At 26.6% G+C, this 25,026-nt stretch overlaps 4 protein-coding genes across 6 annotated transcripts in view; 2 read left to right on the forward strand and 2 right to left on the reverse strand.

The window, feature by feature from the left end:
* The first annotated feature begins 59 nt into the window (after positions 1-59).
* LOC127278872 (DNA-binding protein SMUBP-2-like) lies at positions 60-3,335 on the forward strand. The gene is made up of 9 exons (XM_051300831.1): positions 60-478; positions 548-842; positions 902-1,207; positions 1,271-1,685; positions 1,744-1,925; positions 1,983-2,283; positions 2,361-2,609; positions 2,666-2,905; positions 3,000-3,335. Exons 1-9 carry the CDS (start codon positions 60-62, stop codon positions 3,185-3,187), a joined length of 2,595 nt encoding a protein of 864 aa, XP_051156788.1. The 3' UTR covers positions 3,188-3,335.
* On the reverse strand, positions 2,890-6,828 carry LOC127278943 (peroxisomal targeting signal 1 receptor). Of its 2 annotated transcripts, XR_007842569.1 has the most exons (9): positions 6,323-6,828; positions 5,759-6,116; positions 5,255-5,690; positions 4,648-5,188; positions 4,276-4,444; positions 4,059-4,216; positions 3,812-3,979; positions 3,603-3,728; positions 2,890-3,077 (listed from the first exon to the last, which is right to left on the reverse strand). XR_007842569.1 is itself a non-coding variant. In XM_051300999.1 (8 exons), exons 2-8 carry the CDS (start codon positions 6,104-6,106, stop codon positions 3,689-3,691), a joined length of 1,860 nt encoding a protein of 619 aa, XP_051156956.1. In that variant the 5' UTR covers positions 6,107-6,116; positions 6,323-6,828; the 3' UTR covers positions 3,411-3,688. The 2 variants fall into 2 exon arrangements, 1 of the variants encoding a protein (XP_051156956.1); XM_051300999.1 differs by lacking the exon at positions 2,890-3,077 and having other exon boundaries at positions 3,411-3,728.
* A 1,655-nt stretch (positions 6,829-8,483) lies between these two features.
* Positions 8,484-11,072, forward strand: LOC127279825 (oligosaccharyltransferase complex subunit ostc-B). The gene is made up of 4 exons (XM_051302464.1): positions 8,484-8,728; positions 8,799-8,872; positions 8,989-9,206; positions 9,292-11,072. The coding sequence occupies exons 1-4, from the start codon at positions 8,590-8,592 to the stop codon at positions 9,308-9,310; spliced, it is 450 nt and encodes a 149-aa protein (XP_051158421.1). The 5' UTR covers positions 8,484-8,589; the 3' UTR covers positions 9,311-11,072.
* LOC127279081 (dentin sialophosphoprotein-like) overlaps positions 10,803-25,026 on the reverse strand; it is a 33,356-nt gene continuing 19,132 nt past the window's right edge. The window contains exons 2-10 of one of the 2 annotated variants that reach the window (XM_051301248.1): positions 21,059-21,133; positions 16,639-20,041; positions 16,192-16,399; positions 15,810-15,917; positions 14,218-14,385; positions 13,550-13,792; positions 11,833-12,099; positions 11,413-11,724; positions 10,803-11,269 (exon numbers count right to left, since the gene is read on the reverse strand). In XM_051301248.1, coding sequence (XP_051157205.1) covers positions 11,216-11,269; positions 11,413-11,724; positions 11,833-12,099; positions 13,550-13,792; positions 14,218-14,385; positions 15,810-15,917; positions 16,192-16,399; positions 16,639-20,041; positions 21,059-21,101 — 4,806 coding nt within the window. In that variant the 5' untranslated portion in view covers positions 21,102-21,133 and the 3' untranslated portion in view covers positions 10,803-11,215. The other variant, XM_051301331.1, reaches the window with a different exon arrangement.

The following is a 25,026-nucleotide window of genomic DNA, read 5'->3' on the forward strand; positions in this document are numbered from 1 at the left end:
TTATTTTGCTGTATAATTTATTTTTAGTTATAAAATTTATTCTTATATTTGTAAAAAAAATGGAAGAAACAATATCGAAATTCGTGAAAAAACACAATAAATTATTATTTTTGGAGCAAGAGGAAAGTTTTAGTAGAAATTATAAGGATATTTCACCTGCAATTATTTATAATTTAGAAAAAAATGGTCAAGCATTGTCAAAATTAAAAATAGTAAATATAGCACACAGTGGTCCGGGAAAATTTCAAATTGACTTTGAATTATCTAATGAATTGTTGTTAGAAAGTAATTTATCACAAGGTGATTTGGTAATTTGTATTGAAGGAAAAAAAAGTAGTAAACATGTGAGAGGAATCATTATTAATGTATCTAATACTATGTTAAGTATTTCTTCAAATGATAGTTTTGACATTGAAGAAGAAAATTTTTATACAGTTTTGAAAACAGATTCAGATTTTACTTATATTTGTCAAAAAAAGTAAGTTATTCTTCAATTGATAATTAATTATTTACTTACATATTCTGTATCCATATATTTATTTTACAGAGCTTTGATTAATTTAGAAAAGAATAGAGATTCAATTATAAGAAGAATATTATTCGATAAAGATAAAAATGCAGTTCAATCATTATTAACATCAGAGTTGCCAATCATAGAAAAATGTTTGAATGAAGAAAAATTGCTAAAATTTGCCAACAATTCTTTAGCTGTTGATCAGAAAGCTGCTGTTGAATTTGCATTAAAGAGAAAATATTTTGCTATTATTCAAGGACCTCCGGGAACGGGTAAAACAACAACTTTAGTTGAATTAATCATTCAATTACATCGTCATGGTAAAAAAGTATGTATTAGATAAAAGTACAATAAAATTTAGAAGTTAGAATTTTTTTTTGATTTTAGATTTTAGTTTGTGCTCCAACAAATGTTGCGGTGGATAATATAGCAATGAAACTTGGTGAAACGGAAGTAAAACCATTGAGATTGGGTCATTTTACAAGAATAATGAAAGAAGCACAAAAATATTCAATTGATAGTTATATACAACGCGATGATTCATATGCAATATTACAGGATATTAAACGATCTATAAAGGCTCTAGAAACAAATTCTGAGAAGATGAAAAATTACAAAGAAATTAGAGAATTAAATAAGGAGTATAAAAAAAGATCGAATAAATTGAATGATGATATTATTAAAAAATTTCAGGTAGATATATTTTGTGGAATATAAAAAAAGATTTAATATTTTACAATTTAATTTTTTTGCCAGGTGATTCTTTCTACACTAAATTCATCTTCAAGTAAAGGTTATTTACAACATCTTGAGAATGATCATTTTGATGTTTTAATAGTTGACGAAGCTTCTCAAGCATTGGAGGCATCAATGTGGATAGGAATTCCTAATGCACCAAAACTCGTGTTAGCAGGAGATATTAATCAATTGCCACCAACTGTTTTATGTCAAGAGGCAATAAATCAAGGACTTAATATAAGTCTTATGGAGAGAGCTATTAAAAAATTAGGAAAAGAATCTTTTGTAACTCTCACAAGACAATATAGAATGAATGAAAAAATAATGTTGTGGTCCAGTAAACGATTTTATGAAAATAGTTTACAAGCTGATGACACAGTTAAATATCATTTGCTCAAAGATCTTCCGGATATTAAAGAATCAAGTTTAACGGGTAAATGTCAAAATATTTTATTTCTTTTTGTGGAAATACGTAATTTTTTAATTTTCAGCTGAACCACTTGTATTTGTCGATACATGTGGTTGTGAATGTGAAGAATATCAAACAGTCAAAGGATTTGGATCAAAAGGAAATGTTCGAGAAGCTGTCGTTGTAAATAAAGTTATTTCTTCATTAATTCAATCAGGATTGTCAGAGAAAAATATTGGAATTATAACACCCTATGCACTACAGGTAAAATAAAATAAAAAATTATTGTCTTATTTTTAACTAATTTATTTTTTTCTGCAGGTCGATTTAATTCGTAAATCATTACTTTTCGATTCAATAAATATAGAAGTAAATACAGTTGATGGTTTTCAAGGGAGGGAAAAAGAAGTGATTATTCTCTCTTTAGTAAGATCAAATTTAGAAAAAGAACTTGGTTTTCTAACAGATTTTCGAAGATTAAATGTAGCCGTTACAAGAGCAAGGCGATTACTTGTTGTAATTGGAAATAGTGAAACTGTTGAAAAAAATGATATGTTAGCAAGTTTATTGACACATATTGGAGAAAATGGTTTATTGAAAACTGCTGAAGAATATTTGTCCGGTATTCTATTTATTTTTTAATATTAATATTTTTAAATTTTTCATTTTCTATTTATATAATATTTCTATTTGTTATAGTTCAGGATGACTTTGAATTAAAAGTTGAACAAACAGCTGAAAAACAAAAAAAACATAATAATAAATCTTCAACAATTGTTTTGAAACAAAAGGAAGAAAGTAAAGTTCAAGAAAATTTAAAAATTACCACTAAAGATGTTAAAAATATTCCTAAATTGAATGATAAGGGAATCGATTTATCGAGCTGTGAAAATAGAAAGGCTTACAATATTTTTAATTCTATTGTCTCTAATGAATCAGAAGAAGCAGGTAATAATAAACTTTTTATATGATACATACTAGTTACTAATTATATTTTCAATTAGATGAAAATGAGGGAGAAAATAAATCAGAAGAATTAAAGGAGTCTAAAGTGAAAAAGAAGAAAAACAAAACAAAAGTAAAAACTGAATTTAAAAGCACAGAAAAAAATGAAGATTTTAATACAATTATTGAAGAATTGAGTAGAACAAATAATTGTTGTTCATTTAAGGATTGTAAAATTTCCACACAACTTATACATTTAAATTGTGAATTTTGTAAAAATCGATTTTGTTTGCAACATGGTTTGTGTTTATTTGCATTTCAATTAAAATAGAAATTATACAATTTCTTATACAAGTATATTATTTAACGTTTTTTTTTTTTTTCAAATTCAAGGAATGCAGGAGATTCACGGATGTGGAGAAGCAATACGTCGTAAGGAAAGAAAAGAATTCCGACAGAGAATGCCTGAACCTGCAAAGAAAAAGGATAAAGACAGATTTGCACAAAAATTAAAACAATTTGAAGAAGCTAGAAAACCCAAAGCAACAAAGGAAGAATTAAAAAAGTCTAAGAAGAAATAAAGAATGAAAAAGAATTATTTAAAGACTGTTCTTTTTCTTTCCTGCGCTAAGTTCTATAAACTATAAAAAGAAGTTATTTTTTAGTGTATTTTTGCGTGAAAAGTTTTTTTTTGATGTAATGTAAAATAAATGTATTTTTTTATATTAATTGATTAATTTTCTTAATTGTCATTAATTCTCAAAAAAAAAGATAAAACGAAAAATTCAACACTTATTGCTGGTGAATGATTTAAAATACTTTATTCAATTAAAAGCTTCTTACTAAAAAATATACTCTACTTTTATAACATGTATATATATATATATATATATATATATAATTATTTAACCTATTTAACTTAAAAAATTATTCTACTCTAATCTCTCTACAAAATAATAAAATTTTAATTTTAATTGTCATTTAATATACATCTACCTTTATTTATTTTTTTTTGACGTATAATCTTAAATTGTAGAAAATTTTTATAACCCTACATTCATTATTCCCAATAGTTGTATTATTTATTCCATTTCAAATTCATTATTTAATGCAGCTAGATCTCTGAAAAATAGTAAAAAATTTTTTGAATAACTTTGTACAATTTTTTGTTCGTGACATATAAAAATTTAAAAAATTTAATTTACCTGTTTTCTATGGCTTCATTAAGATGAAATTTATGCATCAGTGATACAACTAATCGTAATGTTGACCAAATTGTATCAGACATTGCTTTTGGCGGCGCTTTTTCTCCCAAAAGATTCCTTCCAGCGGCTTGTTGATTCAAGGCAGTGAGAAGATGTTCGCCAGCTTCTCTATAAATAAAGAAACCATTTTTGTACACAAATGTTTTTTTAAAAAAAACCTTCTCTAAAGCATAAAAATAAATCTCACTTGTACGCTCCAAGGTTTATACAAGAGATTCCAAGATTATAGCGGGCCCTAATAAAACCTGGTGCCAAATCCAAAGCATGATGATAAGCATCAATAGCTTCTTCTGATCTTTGACCATTAGCTAATGTTGCACCTAATCGATTCCATAATTTTGCATCCTACAAATCAAAATTATTTATTAATTAAATATAAAGAGGTTTCATTAGAAGAAACTTACATCCGGTCTAGCTTGTATTGCTGCACGAAAACAATCTGCAGCTTTATTATATTCACTCGACAAATTGAAAAGTACACCGAGTCCACATTGAACATCCGGATCTATTGTATCTCTCGGCTGTAGTCTAGCGGCTTGAATAAATAGATCTTTTACCTCATTGTGAACATCACTGCGAGATAAAAACAAAAATAATTATTAATTTTTTTTTTTTTTTTTAGTCAAAAATATATTAAATGAAAGAAGTCTTGCATCAATATTAAACTGTCTCACCTCAAAAATTTTTCAGAAACTCCAAATTATAATTCTTTTTTTTTCTAAACAAAAAAATAAAATGCAAAACTTTTTTCAAATGTACAATACATCAGGACGTACTTAAACAAAATAGTTGATACTCTTGTCTGTGGTGGTTGAGTAAATGAAGTTAATGGTGTAAGATGTTTATATTTTTCATTTTTTAATAGCCATTCCTTAAGTGTCAAACATGCTTGACTTTGAAACGATTCATTTGTATAAGAAACAGCAAGTGACATCAATGCAGCAGAATTTGCAGGATCAAGTGTTAAACATTGTTTTAAAGCTGAAATAGCCATTGAATCTTGTTCATTTTCAGCTTGTGTTTTTCCAAGAAGAAGCCACGCTTCAACATTATTACTGTCCTGTGTTACTGCCGCTTCAAAACAAAGAACAGCACTTGGAAGATCGCCTATTGCTAATCTCTTTTTACCTTCCTCGAAAGCATTTGATAAATTAGCCATCGGATTATTTTCATTAAATTTATATTCCTTAAATGGATCATAATATGTATTATATTCCGATATCCATGGATGTGTAGCTGAAATATTTTCAGATGATAAAATTTTATCCCATTCACCTTGAAGACGTTTCCAAAATGATGATTCGTAATTATCAGTATCTGAAAAAGAAAAAAAATATATATATAAAAAGTGATTAAATAAATAAATATCACAAATTTACTAACCTTTTGCAATTGTTTTGTTAAATTCATCAACCCATGTCCCAGCAATAGCCAATTCTTCTTCAACTTTATTTAAAGCTACATTATTTTCATTAGATAATTCTGCATCGTCATTAATAATTTTTTCTTCAATAAATTCTGAAGACCATTTATTTTTTTCCTCTATTGAATTACTTTCTTCTTGGCGCATAAATTTCATAAATTTCGAATACGCAATATTAGGCTCCTCAACATTTAAACTTTCAGGCAGTTTCATTAGTTCTGTACTTTTATTTTCATTATCATCAGCATTTTCTATATTTTGCTCTAAATATTCTTCAGCCCATTTTGGTCCTAGGCCAAGTTCATAAGTTTCCCCTGATATAATAGGTAATTGTTCTCTTGTTGTTGATGGTTGTTCAATTGTAGGAGAATTCCAAATATCTTCTGCATGATTTTCCTTTAAAAAAAATTAATTATTATTTAAATTAATGTTAAGAGGCAAAAATTTAAATTTTTTCAACTTACATCAAAATGTTTCCCTGATTGTAAATATTGTGTTGCCCATGCTGTATCCTGACCTGTCAATTCTTTAGCAACACATGGACTCATAACTGGTGGATAAACATTTTGATCAATATCTCTCATTTCTTGCAGCAAATGATCCATTTTAAATGTTTGTGGATGCATTGAACTTTCTTCTAAAAATTGTTTGACAAGCTGATCTGAATTTGCATTTTCAAAGGGTTCACGTGAATCAAAATGTTCATGAACCCCATCTTCTTTAAATCCATGATCCTGAACGAAGTGTGAAGTGAATCGCATCAGAGGATTCAATCCTCCACAATCACTTTCAACTAAGTCTCTGAATGCCATTGTTGCTTATCTAAATACAATTAATAATAATAAAACTAGTTTCTCATAACAAATATCAATTTTAAATCTTTACAAATATCATAAAATAATTGACAACTTAAAGTGAACACTTAATAAATCTCCGCTATTAAAAGAGTAATCTAAACCATAGAAAAAACTAAATTTTCATAATTGTTACAAAATATAGCTATAAACTTTTAAAAACAAATTACGTACTTGATTTTCAATCCAAGTGTCAGTTTAATAATCCAAATATTTAGTATTGTCTCCTTTTAAATATATAGGTATACAATTTCAAGTAGGGCGAGTCACAAAAATTTCCTTTTGTATATCAACTGTCATAACTTCAATACCATTGCAATTATTCTTCTTCTTCATTGACCAAATATTTCATTAATATCAGGGTATGTATTGTATATATAAATAGATTCGACTTTGAACATTAAGTTCCTATAACACCTACATACATTTTTTAAAATTATTTTCTGCATGATATTCATAAAAATCATGAAAACTTATTAACACACACATTGTGTCGAATCACGTATATAACTAAAAACAAAAAATTCTTCTACAAAAAAAGAAACAAACTATGAATTTTTTAAAATTCAAAACAAAAACTCAAAATTATCATTTTTAAATAATATAATAAAAGTGTATAATAAAACTTATAAAATAAAAAACAGGGTTATGATGGAGAGTAAGTCCTAAGGGCAAACGCACAGTTGCGCATAATTTTGACAGGAAGGGTGGGGGATTCGTTGTCGAACATTAAGCTGCGATCACATCTTTCTTGAAAAATATTTCTAAGTTCTATTTTAAGGTAATTTTACAATCTTTCCTTTCCTTTCTCAAATTTCCAAAAATTTTGTCCCATAATAATTTTTTTTACATATAGTTTATTAATTATTATTATTTTCATTAGTTTTTTTACTAAATAATATAAATTTATCTTTATCCTTGTCTTTCTTTAGTTTTTTCTTTTCTTAATTTGTTGTTAAATTGACCTTCCCACCCATGCATATTTTAACAAAAATATCCTAGCTTCCCAACCCTGCTATAACGCGCCATTACCTCAGTCGTTGCCGCCATTTTGGCTAGGAAAGTTCACCTTGTTTTTTGTCGTTAGATTTATAGACCAATTTATCGTATTATTGTGAAAATAATTATCAAGTTTTGTTGAATAACGTTAATTAAAGCTTGATACATTCATTTTTTGAGCTATTTTAACAGATTAGTAATATTTGACCAAAATATCCGATTCACTCTTGAGCAAATGGTAACTGCTTAAGGCGCGTCCATTTTTATTTTTTTATCATTCATAATATCACATATAGTCGGAATATAACTTCAGTTTGTTTAAACTTCATTCGAGTCATAAATATGATTGAAAATAATGGAAAATTTGCATGCAAAGTAACCAATCAGAATAAATTTCTTCATGGCGATTCCGAGAAGTTGACAAATCCAAGATGGCGGCATTAGTATATTGTGAACGCGCGTCAGGTTTCTTAATCTTTTATAAACTCTACTTCATCGGAAAAAATTTATTAAAAGTACTTAATTTACATTCGGGGGTATCAGAAATATATATATTCTTTGCAAAATCGGTTTTATTATTAAATTATAGTGTTGAAATTTCTATACAAGCACGCATTGTGCCTTTGAACTCGTGTAAAGTGACTTTACATACCAGTGGAAAAATTAGTCAAATTTTCTTATATTTTACATTATTTTAAAACTTGCTCAGATTTAATAAGTTTATTTAGTTAAAATCAGTGCGGGAGTAAAAAATATTCGATTCATTGCATTGTTGCCAAATGTTATAAGTTTATAGTCAGTTTAACACGACGTCTGTCTCGCGTCATTTTCTATGATATAAAATTCGTTTTTTCTACATAAATCTGAGAAATTTAGAATAAAATTATTAAAAATAGATAAATTATTGAAATATTAATTTGCATTAAATTGAATATTTTATTTCGACTAGTGAAAAGTGAAGTGTTGTAATCAAGAAACTGATGTCCAAATCACCAACTCCAATCAACATCTTGACAAAAGAAGAGTATCGTACAGGTCAGATTTATTATTATTTTTACATTTTAACTGTTGATTATTTATCAATTATTAATTCTCTATTAATATACATTAAAATATTTATAAATTAAATAAGTTAAAAAACTTAGAAAGTAAAAAAATGTTTTTTACATGAAAATTGCAAGAAAACGGGAAATTTGAGGAATTACGAACATTCCTAACTAATAAACGGGTTAATAAATAATTGAAAATTTATTAAAAATATAAAATTTGAAAAGAGCGCCTTTCAGTTGGCAGCACTTAAAAAGTTTTTCGTTATTTTTGCTTCTGTTGACTCTACTGTTATGTATACCGGTGATCAATATAACCTCAAACTCAAGTGACGTGTCTGTTGTATTTGATATTGTTTTTTTTTTACACAATTTCTGTAAAAAAAATTGAGAAAAATGGATATTGTATATAGGCTTCCCTTCTTTGTTTTAGAAGTGCCAAATTTAAAACTAAAAAAACCTTCATGGTTTATGAAACCCAGTGCAATGGTTGTTTTTTCATTTGTTCTTCTCTCGTATTTTTTGATGACAGGAGGTAATGTTTGTTTTTTCGATAGAATTTTTAATTTTTTAAATTTTGCTATCAATAATTGTTATTATTTTAGGGATTATTTATGATGTTATTCTTGAACCTCCAAGCGTTGGGTCTACTACTGATGAACATGGTCATAGTCGACCTGTAAGTAATTTGGAAATAAAATTAATACAGTTTTGAGAGGGATGTTTATTTATTTTTTTTAATAAATTAAAAGGCAGTTGTTTTTAGCCATATTTTACATAATTTGATTTTTATAGGTTGCATTTATGCCGTACAGGGTTAATGGTCAATATATCATGGAAGGTTTAGCGTCTAGTTTTCTTTTTACATTAGGTGGATTAGGATTCATTGTTTTGGACCAAACGCACAGTCCTTCTACGCCAAAATTAAATAGAATTCTTTTAATAAGTGTAGGATTTATTAGCATAATTGTTTCATTCATCACATGTTGGATTTTCATGCGAATGAAACTTCCGTAAGTTTCGACTTTTTTTTTTATCTCTTATTATAACTGTGGAATTTGCTTTTTTTTTAAAAAATGAATTTATTAATTATTTCAGAGGATATTTGCAATCTTAATTTCATCAATTCATCCTGAGAATTTTTACATTTCGTTTCAAACAGAAATGTTCTACGCATCAAGGAAAATTTTTATAATAAGACTAAAGTATCTTTTGTGAATACTATTTTATTTTTACAAATATAAATAATTATTTCACTTTAAAAAATTTTTTTTTGTTATCTTTCCATAATTAAAGGTTAACGTTTAATTAAGGATTTTGAGGGAAAGAATTAAGGTTATTATTCTTCATTCTGAATTTTCTTTATTTAATAGTCATTTTACATTAATCGACATATATTAAAAATCAAATATTGATTTTTGTTCGTATGGTTATAGTTTTCGACTACATTGACGATTTTAGCGCATTTTTTCCGTTGTTTTTTTTATAGATACATATATTTACATTAAAAAAAAAAAATTAATATTCACTATTCCTTCAACACAAACGTTTTTTTAGAGTAAAATTTTTTTTCAGTAGCGGTAATAATTTTACTTTTTTTTTTTAGAGTATAAGAGTACGATATCTATGTGATATATTTTTGACAATTCGAATAATATATTTAATTTATTTTTCGTTATAGTTTATTTGATGATATTTCTAAAATTTTATTTAAAATTCTATTTTTTTTAACTTTTTTTTTATCATTTGTTTTCGATACTTTCTCCATTATTTTTTCTATTATCTAATATCGAAACATTTAAAAACAGTAGTTTATTTCTAATTAATAATTTTTAAACAGTCTTAAACATTGAACATTGTAAATTCTTTTTTTTCTCATTTCTTAATTATATGAGACCTATTATGATTTCTCTAATATAAAATTACTTACGAGAAAGTTGAGCCATTTCAAAATTAATCTCAGATTATATAATTATAATGAAATTAAATATTTTTTTTTTAACAAAGTATTTAAATTGTTTGAATTTTTTTTTTCTGTATCTATTAAATTAAATCTCGTAGCTCCTAACTTTCCATTGTTTAAATATAATAAATTTATATTATAAAACAAAAAATTAATTTTTAGATTTTTTCTTGTGCCTTTAAGTCAAATATTTTTTAAGCTACCGCTTTTTATAAATTTAAAGATTCTTTTTTAAAAATAAAACATGATGAATAAAAATTAATGACAATATTTTTTTTTTTTGAATGATTAAAAATCGAATATATATTGTATAAAAAAAATGGAATAGTGCTTTCTTCGTATAATTCAATTTTACTATTTGTATTGAGTTTTACAAAGAAACACATTTTTTAAATTCTATAAACTTAAAAATAAAATCTAAACACATAACTGAGTTTCGCATTATAGAAAAATGATTATAATTTTTTTTTCCTATAGCGATTATTATTTTTATATATACAATAACAGAGAGCCATATATGCTACAGTTCTGAATATATTCTGTATAATAAAAACATAAAAACAACAAATAACAAACCCTGAATTTCTAACAAAAATCTAGAAGACAAAAAATTTTTCTACAAACATATTATTTTACATACTTTCTATTTCTTTTTTTTTTTGTTATAATGAAAAAAAAAAAAGAATTTGCCTTTTATTCTTCTAGATTTAAAAAAAACAAAACATTAATTTACGTACATACCACTCAACAATTAGTATATCAACTCAATTTATCAAAAAAGTATTTCTCTTTTATCTTACTAAAGCCTTAATTAAAAAGAGTTTAATCACGATAGCCTTTTATACTCAAATATCAATATTTCCAAAATATCACACATTATAGTCGCGCCTTTGATCCTTCGGGTAACGTATTAGAATAGAGGAAAAAAAAAAAAATTGTTTGGGGATGGGGGGGGGTAAGGGGAGGGATTTTTTTTTCTTATCACACTATTGTTGGCCGTCTTTTACAAATCTCAAAAAATTTTCTTTATTTGGAAGTAGTTGAAATAGTGAAATCGATTCATGTCGACTCCAGAGCTCCACCTGATAGTTTTGTCGCGTACAAGTTGAGCGCCTGGAAAAGAAAGAAAATTATTCAAAATTTTATTTCATATAATTTATTTCCTTTACAATAAATTTTTGTTATTTTGAAAAATTTAATGTAAAAATTTTTTAATTCTTCGAAAAAAGTATATATTTTTTTTCCATAAAAATTACCTTGTAAATAAAAGCGTATTGTTCTTTTGTTTGCACAGCTCCAGCACGATCCCTTCTAATCGTGTAAACAACTCGTGGAACATCCACTGTTCTCGTAATCTCATATTGTCGAATTCCTAAGTCGAGTGCTATTAATGTCCCCGTTCTTCCTGTACCAGGACTACAATGAACAACAATTGGTCCTGGTCCACCTCTTTGAAATGCTCTCGCTTCCAAAAGAACAGCAATTAAACTCGCTGAATCTGGCATTCCATTTGAAGGCCAAAGATACCAAATATGCGACACTTCTCTAAATGTATTATTCTCCAGATTCTATAAATTTTGGGAAAAAATAATAATATTTTTGAATTTAAAAAATTTTTTTTATTTTTTTAGTAATAAAAAAAAAAAAAAAAAAAAAATTGGAAAAATTTTATTTACCTTCAAATGAAGGGTTGAGATTGCGTATTTTTCTTTGGTTTCTCGTTTCTTGAGAGTAACTTGATAATCGCCATAAAGTCGATGGCAATCTGTAACTTCAGAGGGAGGAATGTATTCCGAGCATTTCTCAACTCCATTCTCGACGAGATCCGTTAACATGATAATAACTTTCGATTGTTGCTCCCAAATCATACGCCAGAAGTCTGTAACCGAAGACTCTGTTGGAGCTTGGCAGGCAATGTAGTATTTCGTTGCATTCTTTGGTCCCTGAAATATTTTTAAAAAAAAAATATCGAATAGAAAATTATAATTTCATTTTTTTTTTTTTGAGATTTACCTAATTTTTTGATTTTCTTTTTAATATAAATTATGTAATTATCTATTTTCATATATGAAATAATTTATATTGTTGAGTATAAAAGGGAAAATTTCTATTCAATAATAATTTCATTTCCAAAATAATTTGACGATTGTGTTTCTCTCTCTCTCTCTCTCTCTCTCTCTCTCTCTGCACAAATTGTTAGACATAATGTTGGGTGAATAAAATTATATAAATTGTACACCTAATTGAATAGGCATAGAATCTATATTGACTGGTATTGTATAGGTATTCCACTGGTTGCATAATTTATATAAGCATATTCGCCCTGAACTCGAATCGTGCGATAAATCAATAGAAATTCAATTTTATATTTTACATTTTAAAGCACCATTGTCGTCTAATTTTTTTTTTCTTTCTTTTGAAAAAAAAGTTTATTGTTGCGGAAGTAAACTTTAAAAATATGTTTGGAGAAAATTTATGTGAAACAGCATTATCGTAACAAATTAAGTTTTACCTCTTTTTTTCGATTTTTAAATTTTTTAAAATTTTTCGTCCCTTTTTTACTATTTTAACACTAAAAAAAATTATTTAATTTAAATAATCGACTATTATGAAATAAATATAGTTATTTGGAAATAATTTTTATTTGAATCAAATAAAACCAATAATTTGGTAAATAAAATTTAATTGACAAATAGAAATTACTTGCTTTAAGAAAATATTTATTTGGATAATACACTGAAAAAAAATTTTTTTATTTGATTTAAATACTCGATTACCTTGACTATTATCAAATAAATATTTATTTGTATCAAATAATTATTATTCGAGCCAATTAAATTGTATTTTTTTTAAATACAAAAATTATTGGTTCAAATACAATTTATTTAATTCAAATAAAAAAATTATTTGGTTCAAGTAAATACACTGGAAAAAAATAATTTATTTGATTCAAATACCGGTGTATTTGGTTATTATCAAATAAATATTTACTTGAATCAAATATTTCTTATTTGAATCAAATATATAGTATTTGAATCAAGTATTTCAGTATTTAAATCAAATATTTCAGTATTTGAAGCAAATACCATTTATTTGACTAAAATAAGAAATAATTTGATTCAAGTAAATATTTATTTGATAATAACCAAATACACCGGTATTTGAATCAAATAAATTTTTTTTTCAGTGTATTTATTTGATAATAGTCAAGTAATTAAGTATTTGAATCAAATAAATTTTTTTTTTCTTCAGTTTAGTAATTATTTGAAGAAAATAATTTTTTTTTTCTTTCACTTGGAATAATATAACGTGGTTTCATATAATTAGTAGAATGTAGAATATAACATTAAAGTGATTTTACAAATGAGTGGATTTATAATATATATTGCTCACCCGAACGTAACTAGCATTGATGTATTCAGTAAGCAGATCGTTGTTGAGCCTCTGGAGTTGGACTCGAGTTTCCGGAAGTGGAATTACATTCGCATATCGATTTTTCACTTCAGCACCTTGTGGTAGCTCATCTATTTTGGCTGTGATTTGAGGTATTCCGGTAAATTCCTCAGAGATCGCATTCACGTCATTGCAGAATGTTGAAAGTCCAGCGAAATTCAAAGGATGAGAAGGGATTGCACTCTGTGGGTTTATACATATGTTTTTACTAAAAAATATATTTTTTTTTTTTAATCGTCGATTTTTCGAAATTTTATTAATATTTTTATTATACTCCGATGATTACAAATTTACTCTCTAAATTATCTATTTAATTTCCTATTGAAATTATCTACGTGACATAATATTTTAATTTTAATTGGAGGATAAAAATAACTAAGTTTTAAATAAGGGCATAAAAAAAAGTGAAATTAAGGCGAAGTTTAAACTTACAGACTTTAGACCATCTTCCGTATCAGACTTTTAAAATGTCTGATGATCAGACACACTACAAGTTACCAATGTTAGGAATCGTATTTTGCTTTTTTCTTTTTTTTTTTTTTTTTTAATAATCGTAAAAAAATTGACATTTTCACTTATCACACAATAGTTAAGAGAAATAAACTCACTGAGTCTTCAAATGTTGGATTTCCGTAACTTCTTTTTGAGGCTCTTATCGCACCCTTTCGTCGAACACTGTTGTACGCTGACACGCTGTCCAAACTGTAAGCGTCTAAGGAAACTGGACGACATCTCTCCCCATAATTGAATCTCGTTTGCCTCTTTCTCATTATGAACTGTAATGAGAATTTTCCTGTTAGAAACTTGAATTTCTTGGAAAAAGTTATATTTAGGGGTCAATATATAATCATCATTATAATTTTCATAGACTAATTTTTTTTCTCTTTAAAAAAATCTTCTCTTTAAAAAAACAAAATATCGTCTGATATATTTTTTTTACAGATTGATTAAAAAAAATATTTATTTTTATTATTGGAATTTTGACGAAGCTAAAGTATGCAACGTTTATGATAAACGATTTTTAAAGAAAAAAATTTTTTAAAATAATAAATTCTATAATTTTTTGCCTAAAAAAAATATTTCTTAAAGTTTTCATTAATCAATAAATTATAAAAAAATATTTATTAGGCAAAAAATTATAGAATTTTTATTTTAAAAAATAGTTAATCATAAACGTTGCGTACTTTAGCTTCATGAATTTTGTTTGAAAGTACTTTTTATTTTTGAATGTATGTGAAAAAATATTTTTATATAAAAAAATTTATTTGATTCAAATACTCGATTACTTGACTATTATCAAATAAATATTAACATGAACCAAATATTTTTTTTATTTGAATTAAATAAATTGTATTTGAACCAATAATTTCTGTATTTGAAACAAATATATCATCTCAAATAATAACTATTTGATACTAATAAATATTTGATAATAGTCGAGTATTTCAATCAAATAAATTTTTTTTTCCGTATATTTTTTTATTTTCTTTTTGAAAAAAGTACGCCGTAGGAGTAACAAGTTACATAAATAAACATTTATATTTTTTTTTCTTTGAAACAAATGAGTGAAATATTTTTTATACTTGTACAAAATTTTTTACAAGTGCTCAGTGAACATTCAGTTTTAATTCAAAGGGAACAAATAAAGCTATTTTCAATTTGTTAAAAAAAAAAATTCAGATTTTGACGGTTTTTTTTAAAATAAATGACACACAAAAGATAAAAGTAATAAAAATTAAAAAAAAATGGGAGAATTATAAATTTTGAGGAAATTTTTTTATTTTTTTTATTTTTTGAAGACATTTTTTTAACAAAGGAAAATTTAATAATTGTGCAGTACCTAGACGATTATTGAAAATTACAAATTTGCTTCTTTTTTTCGAGAGACATTGGTATATTTAAAAGAAAAAACACGGGACGTTTTTTTCTCAGTGAATTACACACATCTTTACTAATTATTAATGATTACGTACTCTAGGAAGCAATTATGAAGAGGACATCGTACGATTACTGCATATAATCATTGCATCACGATGTATCAATCTTTGAAGACCTGCGTACCTGAATCTTTACTTATTAATAACTGTTTTTTTTTAATTTTCAAGTTTTCTTATCAAAATTCCAAGTAATTGCTTCTACTGAGAAATTTTTTTTTGCGGTTTTTTTTTTTTAGAAAATATTTTTAGAAAAAAAAACTTACCAAAAGACCTGCGAGTAGAACTAAACAAATAAACGCCACACTTGAGACAACAATGACAGCTATTGCATTTCCGGAATCAGTTTCTTGAACCAATAGAAAACTGTGTACCTGTAACATTATTTTTAAAAATAATATATTAGAAAAAAAGATTTATCACTGAGAAAAATATGCTATTGAATTAACAGTATTTTTGCTAAAAATTATTGATTCAAAAGCATATGCTATAGAATTAATAATTTTTATGCCTTTAGAAGAAATACTGTTGATTCAATAGCATGTTTTTCTCAATATATATAGTTTTCTGCATAGTTTGTAAAATTAATTTTTTTCTATAGTTTAAGATTGATATTTATTTCTTTTTGTTTTTTTGCAATTAACTTACTGGTAAAGGAAAGTTTATAGTAGGCATGGACACCTTGTATAAATTGGGCAAAAGTTTCGTCATAAGCTCATCGAAATTTCCATCTTCGTCGACAATGTAGATTAGTAGAGATGTTAGCGGAGTTTCTGAGGATGACAGTGACGTGAGAGCCATTACTCCTTCAGTACATTGAGTTTGATAGAAGATAACTTGTCTAGGCGAAACAATTCTAAAGGGAAATTACAATTATTTTTGTTGAAAAATTTCCTTTGTAATATTTTTTTTTGTATTTCTACACTGAGAAAAATATACTATTGAATCAACAGCATTTTTGCCAAAAAAATTTATTCAAAATCATATGCTATAGAATCAATAATTTTTATGCCTTTAGCAGAAATGCTGTTGATCCAATAGCATATTTTTCTCAGTATAAATAATTATAGTAAAATAGTATATAAAAATACATACTTGTTTGCACCAGTAGTTAATAGATTAGCAATCATTTCTCTAATCGATTCCAAATTTGGACAGACCTCATTCCATGTACTTTCAAAAACAATTCTAACGAAAATTCTAATATCTTCAGGCGGAAGAGTTGGCATATTAACTGTTGGAACTTCGGTTATCGATTTGGAAACTGTATTCTCAGATGTTACTGAAACAATTCGTGGATTAGGTGCAGAAGTCGAGGTCCATATCAAAGTTGTATCTGTCGTAGTTTGCTGATCAACTGTTGTTTCGTTTGTTTGTTTAGAATCGGATGCTGTAGTATTTTTTGATATTTCTCTATCAATATCAGTAATAATTGTAGTTCCGTCATAATTTAAAGTTGTTTCCGAAGTTGTCTCTTGATTAGAGATCAATGTCGTTGTGAGTAAAGTTGTCATTTCATCAGGTTTCAGTGTTTCGTTTTCAGTAGATGATTTATCTTCTGAAGTGGATGATCTTCCTTCGGAAACTTTATCCGTTGACGGGGTAAATTTGTTAATTAATTCAGTTACAATATCTTCTGTATTGATTGTAATTATCGTTGTTTCTTCATTTGAACTTTGAGTATTGCTTTCAGAAATAATTTCAGTTGTTCCATCGCGAAGAATATAGGAGAATGTTGATGACTCCTCTGAGTTTGTTGATTTATCAGAATTTGATGATTTTTCTGATATTGTCGATTTAGAAAAATTTGTTGATTCACCAGTATCACCAGAATTTGTTAATTCACTAGTATCAGTAGAAATTGTTGATTCGGTAAAATTATTAGAATGCGATACTGTTAATTTATCAGAATCTGTTGGTCTGGAGTTTGTGAATATACCAGGAGTTGTTGATGCTTCAAAATCTCTATTATTTTCATCTGCAGGTACAGTGGTTTCCTTTAATCCTATAAATTCGTACTCAACTGTTGTTGTTTCTGGTAACTCTATCGAAGTTGGAATAATACTATTTACATGAACTTCTGTTTTGTTGAGATTGAGAATTTCGGTTGAGGAAATTTTAGTTGATTCTGTGAGACTAGATTCAGTAGTATTTTGAGTGGATATTTCTTTTTTATTATCTGTTTCTATTTTATTTGTTATTGAATGTTCTGTAGAACTTTCTGTTGTGTTAATTGATTTCGAGTGTTGTACAGTTGGATTATCTAATTTTGTTGTTTCGATAGATTCTGATGTTTCGAGATTCTTTAGAGTCTCAAGAGATGACTTGCTTTCTGTTGAAGATTTGATTATTTCCGAGGCTTTTTCTTCAATGTCTTCAGCAGTGGTTTCTTTTCTTTTGGTAGAATTAATATTTAGTAAATTTGTTTCAGTTATTCCGTTCTCAGTTAAATCGATTTTTTGTTCATTATCAAGAGTGGGAGTAATCTCTTTATTTTCGAAATTAATTTTAATTGTAGATGGTGAGGAAACATAACTTGATGTTATGTTATCATTCTCGATACTTTGGGATGTTGTTGTTGTTCGAATTCCAAAATCACTAATTGTAGAATTAAGTTTTGTTGAGTTGCCTGACCTTTTAAAATAGGTGGGCTTAAATTGTTGGATGCTGTTTTCAATGACAACAGAAGGTTCAGTTATAACTGATTTTGTATCAGATTCTTTACGTCCAATTGTATTCTCGTAGGCTAATACTTCCTCAGTGGATTCTTCGATTTTTTTTCCGTACCCTTTGTTTGCATCCTTTGATTCATCGATTGTTTTTTTGATATCAGTCTTTAGATATGGATAAGGTTTCACTTCGACTTCTTTATCCAATTGAAGTGGTCTCTTTGTAGCGGAACTTTCAATTATAGTTGACTTTGTTGTCGCAATTTTTGAGTCTATATTTTCCGGAATAAATTCATTAATCCCTGAAAATGAGATTGTGCGAGCTTTCGGTGCAGGACTAATATTATCATTTATTTTCGTTGAGTCAGACAAATTTTCGGTTGATTCTTTTGTTTCTTTTCTTTTTGGAAGTACGTCGATCAAGGAAGAATTTGCTGTTATTTTAGATAATGACTCTGCTTTAGATGTTAAATCTTCTTTGAAAGAAATTGCATCTACTTTAGAAATATCTAATTTAGTTGATAGAACATCTGTTTTAGATGGGAAAATATCAATTTTTGATGATGAATCATCTACTTTTGATGAGTCTAGTTTAGAAAATGAATCATCTGTATTAGATGAAAAAATGTCGATTTTAGATGATTTTTCTGTTTTATCTATTTCTTTGGAAATTTCGGTTTTTGTTGGTATCACATCTGTTTTAGATGATGATGTATCAGAATTAGTTGAGATATCTATTTTAGATGAAGAGATGTCTAGTTTGAATAATGGAATATCTGCCTTTGCGGAGATTTCTATTTTTGTTGATGGTAGTGGTTTAGAAGATATATCAATTTTAACCTTTTCATCATTCTTTAAATCAACGTCATTAACCGAATCACCAATTTCACCTTCAATTTTTTTAGTGAAATTTTTACCATTGTCCTGTTTAATTATTTTTTTATCGATAAAACTTTTGTCGTTATTGACAAAACCTTTTTTTTCTTCAGCAGCTTGAACGATTCTCATTATTGGAGATCGTGTTATATTTTGCACAACTTCGACATCATTTTTGGGACCAAATTCAATATCGATACTGTCATCATTTTCGGATATAAGATTTGTTTCATTTTTTATTGTTTGTTTTTTAAAATTGACATTTGTGTCATTGACTAGAGAGAAGGAATCATCATCATCGTTGCGACCTTCTTCTTTGTCATCGATTCTCTCTTCTTTTTTGGACGCTTCAATATCAAAATCCTCCAATGATTCTTTTTTATTTGTTGCTTGTGTTGTTGGTTCCTTGTGCTCGATTTCGTGTTCTTCAATTTCATAATCATCAGCGCCCTCAAATTCGGGTTTAATAATTTCAGACTTTTTAACATTGTGCCTTGTGCCTTCTTTAAAAGCATCTAAAAATATTGATTTACTTTTGTTTCGTGATAATTTAGGAAGACTCTCTTCATCTGGAACAAGTTTCAAAGTCTTATCGCTGACATTGTTTTTCGATAATTTTGATTTTATGTTTGAATCTGCTGAAGTTGTACGGTCCAAGGAATCAAAAGTTTTCACTGGTTCAGTTTCTATTTTCTCAACTTTGATGGACTCATTGTTCAAGTCTTTTTGTTTTGATGTCGAGCTTCTCTCAATTTCATCCTGAAAGTTTGTTGAGTTTGTGAAAATGGAGTCGTTTTTCTCATTGCTCGAAATTTTCGTTTTGCTATCTGCAATGAATTTTCTTAAAACTGTTCGATTTTGTGACGGAAGTGTTGACGATTCTTCCGTAGATATTTTGGCAATTGATTCTGTTGTTTGCGTTAGTGCATCGTTGAAAAGTAATAGAAAGATGACTGGAAAAAAAAAGGAAAAGAATTTTCTTGAAAATTGAAAAGAAAAATTTTTTTTTTTTGCATATATGGGGAAAAAGGAATTTTTATTAGCAAATAGGAGTAGATACTAAAAAAGTGGTTATTAAAGAAATATTCATTTTATTATTCATGAAGTTACAACAACTGCAACCTAATTTTGTCTCTCAATTATTATTAGTCATAAACTCATGATTGTAAAATCGACCTCGGAATTATATACGGAAGACTTTGAATCTCTACCTCGTGTATATATATATTATGCGACCTAAGCTGATTCCGCGTTGAAGAGGTTTTTAAAAATTCATGAAATGCAAATGGTCCGAATATATCAAAAGGAAAATAGTTACTACTGTTCATTTGGAAAAATATAATCTCTCTCTCTCTCTTGCGTGTTTTAAAAGGCGTTTTTTAACATACTTTTTTACTGAGAATAATAAATTCTGAATAGTTGTAAAAAAAAATATATATGTGCGGTACATAAAAACATTTGAAGCGCAAATAAAATGAAAAGAATGCTACTTTTATGGATTGTAAATTTAATTTTTCAAGTATGTATTTTAAATGTCATTGAAAAATAGGAAATTATGTATTATTTCAAAATATTCGAATTATCGTCTCATCATTCTGCTTTGATAGTTTGAAAAAAATATAGAACAAAGGGAGTTCGACCTGCATATTTTATTGTTGCTTTTATATAAGAACAAAAGGTGCACTGGCTCAGACAAATATATACTAGAAATGAGTTATCTTGAATTTTTAACCATTTAGTAAATGCTTTTTTTTTATTTTAATTTTTCATATATTACTGATTGATTAGAAACAGATTTAAAATGATTAAATTAATTTATTTTTGAAATTTTCTGTTTTTTATATTTGCAATTAAGAGGATAAAAATGAAGTTTTACTTTCAATTTTAGTTTATATCCATATTTGTTTGTAGTTGTAGTCATGTATTTCCTAATATGAAAAATGTCAGAAATAAGTTTCATAAAACTTTACCTGTCCATACTTGTGATGTAAGTCTCGTTCTTTTTCGAAACATCTCTCAACATTCGTTTGATCTCCTCGCAGTTTCTGTAACAAAAAAAGAAAAAAGATTTTTTTTTTTTCTATTCTCTCAAAAGAAAAACGAATTATTTTACATATTATATTTTCTCCTTTGAATAGAGAGACAAATAACTTAATTACGGGTAAATTATTATTGAATCAATATTCTGAAAACTGTCAGTGGTTTCCTCTTCTAGAAAATTCTCGTAGCATTTTATAAACACTGTTTAAATGCATAATTAAAAAAGTGTTTGTGAATATCAATTTTTTTTTCATTTTTCTTTGTTGATGTATTCATTTTTTTTTGTCGATCCTCGTAAAATATAATTTTCTTGGGAACGTTGTTGTTGATTATAAAGCCTCTCTGACCTATTTAAAGAACTAATTTACTACTCATTTTACCTTCATTTCAAAACTTTGCAATAAGGGAATTGAAATTCCCTTCGTTATATATATATACAGTAATAAAGAAAAAGTTTTGCAATATGCTGTTAAAATTTTTTTTTCCAATTTTTCGTAATTATAAATTATTACTGCGTTTTTTTATTTTTTTCTAGATAATATAAATATGACGAAAAAAATTAGGTATTAAAATTTTCTTCTCGTTTTCCTTTTGTGTAAATTGAAAATTGAGGGATTTGACATAAATTCGAACATGAAAATTTACTTTAAAATTTTATTAAATTTACTTCCACTCGATGAAATAAGTTCCTTCCAATTGGTTTCGCGCGCAAGTGACGCAATTCAATCTCTTTGCCGCGAATACTGAAAATTAATTTCCTGTTTATGCTCAGGTAACTTGAATGTGAGTGTTCAATGTGCACACACTACTGGACACAGAGAGGCAATAGAAAGCAAATATATTCCTTAAGTTCGTATATACTGTAAAATTGAAAGTGGTTCACTGTACATTATGGGTTTAAAGTAGCGACTGCTTTCTCCTTTTGTTTAGGCAATATATCTTCCTCAATTTTAGCTTCTAGCTTTAGTAATTCTCTCGGGATAAAAGTTTGTATCTTGCAATGAATTTTAAAAATATGCATTTTTTTTTTAAAAAAGAATTTCTTTAGATTAAATAATGGTCGTAAATAATATTAGTTTTGAACAATATAAATATAAAGTTGATTTTTTTCTCACTTTAAAAGTTTTAATTTCGTAATAAAAGATTATGTTTTACTTTTGTCTTTTATTGTCAGCAATGATGAGAATAAGGAAATTGATTGAAAAGAAAAAAAAAAAAAATGTAATTTATGTTCATATTTTCCAATTGCACTGTAATAACATCTGAAGAGGTGAAGGTAGATGCAAAGTTTGCTATTCATATTTGAAAGTTGAATATTATTGCAAATGGCACATTTTACAAAGGTATTACTTTTAATGTCATCATATAGCAATTGTGAGTATACAAGAGCGAAGGAGGTCATTCTGAAGTATATTGTCAATTAAATTATTACAAGTTAGGGAGTCTGAAGAATAGTCTCGTTCTAAAATATGATTCATCATTTTATTCCTAACACAGAAATAAGCAATTTATTAATTCCGATTAATTTCTATTTTTACAATTATTTTAATTTCCAATTATTTTCTGTCTTTTAATTAAGGAAATTAAATTGTTTGTACGATTTAGTATTCTCTTGAAAATTGGTCAATAAAAGTTATTCTGTTTGAGAAAAAAAAAAATTTCTTTTTTGAGAAACAATTTCTTTTTTTCTGTTAAAGGCTTTTTATTTTCTTTTTAAAAGTCAAATATCGATCGCAGAGAAAACAGGTAAAAATTTTCTGAAAAAATTATTATTTATGGAAAATCGATGATTTTGAAGGGGAAAATACTAGACTGTGTGGTATTTATTTAAAAAAATATCCTCAATTTGAAACATAAACTGTGATGTACTCTTTGCAAAGCACTTTTGCTTTATTGAAATCTATTTGCTTCCTCTGTGTGTATCATATTTTAAATTGAAACAGAGAACTTCAATCTGCTTTTCTATTTCAATTTATTTTATTTTACAACCTTGTTCTAAATTTAACTATAATACCACTTTGCATAATTTAGTTAAAAATTCCCTTGACAAAAGTGAATTTAAATATTAATATATTTTGTTTATATATATATATATATATATATATATATATATATGTATAATATCCCTATACATTTGTTTCAATGTCGCGAATAATAATTATACTTGACATTTGGTAATTATACTTTTATAAAGAATTATTAAATAATTTATTTTTATTCTTTGACATTTAAAACAAGCAATAGAGAAACAGAGAAAGAGAGAGAGAGGGACTGGTTGTATAGAATGTTTGTCAAAGACTTGATATAAATTTTATGACATCCACGTTTCCCTTCGATATATAAAGCCCATTGAGAATAGGAATACAATAGATTGTGTATTGTAGATATAATATGTATACCTTCTGGGCATTTTGTGATACAAGACGTGGTCGCTGTCATTATATAGTCATAGAGTAGTTCACCAAGACAATGATGCAAATTTTTTTATAATTAAAATTTTTTAATATCGATTTTATATTCCATAATTATTCATATCTCGCAAACTGTTTGGTTAATTATATTTTTATGTATATTATACAAATATATTTTATATGTTTGATTATGCGGAAATATTGCACTTTATATAGAACAATTTTTCGTGTGATTAAAATTAGCATATGTATACATAGAGAATATTAAAGCACGTACACACGATGAACGAGGTAAAAGAAAATTTTTTTGTGAAAACGAAGGTCATAGAGAATTTTAGTGCAGGTTTTTTTTTGTCATCTGTATGTAGAGTAGAAGCTGAAGCATTTATGAGTGAGCCGAGATATGGCATGTACACTCGTAAAAATGAAAAGAAGCATGTTCTCGCACCTGGTTGAAATTTTAGCTCTCAAGTTGAAGGAAAACATACCGTCATTTTGCCGCTAACGTGGTTTTATTAATATTTAAAACTCTATTCAATTTTCACTGTGGATCGCGTTCACAATGTGCTGTTTTTTTTTTATGCGGAGAAAGAGAAAAAAAGCAGTATATTTTCCACAATACATTCTCTCTGATATAATATTTCTTCTTATTTTTCATCTTCATTTATTAAAAAGCAATTTATCTCTCTCGGGCAGTGGTTTTAGCTTTTTCCCTTTATTTTAGTATCCCTTATGGCGTTTATCTTTTTTTTTTATTATTATTTCTGTGTGTTATTTTTATTATCGTATTTTTTTATTTTCTATACGATTATCTATTCGTTTTATTTTAATTTTTATCTTTCAAAACTCAAAGTAAGGTTTTAGATTTGTTTTCTTTAGAAATTTGCAAACTTGTATATAGAGAAAATCTAATCAATTCACTCCTTGGAATGCAAATAGTTTCAAAACAACTGTTTATCCTGCATTTTGATTTCATTATTGCCTTTGGGTAAATTTTCATAAACTGCGGTTTATAACTGCATTCAATTTTTTTCAAAAAATTAGAATTGTTTTTCGATAAATGTATAAACTTATAGCAAAAAAAAAAGTTGTGACATATCCGTAGAAATATTGCTGATTATATTTTTGTTATCCGCCTATTTTCGTCAGCATTTAAATGAATGAGGTAACTTTTAACACTGAGAAAAAAAATTTAACTCGACTAATCGGTTACTTGACTATTATCAAATAAATATTTTCTTAAAATAATTTAATAGATTTTACTTGAAAACAAAATTTTTATCAAATAAAACGTATTTGAAATATAAAATTTGACTAAAAAATTATTTGGTTCAATTTTAAAATCCAATGATTATCTATTGTTGAATTTTATTCCGCAAATTCTGAACGTACTTTTTTAAATATTTAAATCCTTTTCAAATTTTATTATAAAATATTTGTATTTGTATTCTTGAAATAAATGTTTGATATGTATTAATTTTTAAAGT

This window comes from Leptopilina boulardi, unplaced genomic scaffold (assembly GCF_019393585.1).
Source record: "Leptopilina boulardi isolate dan_hultmark-lab unplaced genomic scaffold, ZJU_Lbou_2.1 LbouV2_1, whole genome shotgun sequence".
Taxonomy (NCBI): domain Eukaryota; kingdom Metazoa; phylum Arthropoda; class Insecta; order Hymenoptera; family Figitidae; genus Leptopilina; species Leptopilina boulardi.

Bases quoted from the DNA above. Each gene is read 5' to 3' on its own strand.
- LOC127278872 (XM_051300831.1), top strand. From the start codon at position 60: ATGGAAGAAACAATATCGAAATTCGTGAAAAAACACAATAAATTATTA. The intron at 479-547 runs GTAAGTTATTCT...TTTATTTTACAG, and splicing joins ACTTATATTTGTCAAAAAAA to AGCTTTGATTAATTTAGAAA. The intron at 2,906-2,999 runs GTTTGTGTTTAT...TTCAAATTCAAG, and splicing joins TCGATTTTGTTTGCAACATG to GAATGCAGGAGATTCACGGA.
- LOC127278943 (XM_051300999.1), bottom strand. From the start codon at position 6,106: ATGGCATTCAGAGACTTAGTTGAAAGTGATTGTGGAGGATTGAATCCT. The intron at 4,445-4,647 runs GTACGTCCTGAT...TTTATCTCGCAG, and splicing joins GTATCAACTATTTTGTTTAA to TGATGTTCACAATGAGGTAA. The intron at 3,729-3,811 runs GTAAATTAAATT...ACTATTTTTCAG, and splicing joins AATGAAGCCATAGAAAACAG to AGATCTAGCTGCATTAAATA.
- LOC127279825 (XM_051302464.1), top strand. From the start codon at position 8,590: ATGGATATTGTATATAGGCTTCCCTTCTTTGTTTTAGAAGTGCCAAAT. The intron at 8,729-8,798 runs GTAATGTTTGTT...TTATTATTTTAG, and splicing joins GTATTTTTTGATGACAGGAG to GGATTATTTATGATGTTATT. The intron at 8,873-8,988 runs GTAAGTAATTTG...TGATTTTTATAG, and splicing joins AACATGGTCATAGTCGACCT to GTTGCATTTATGCCGTACAG.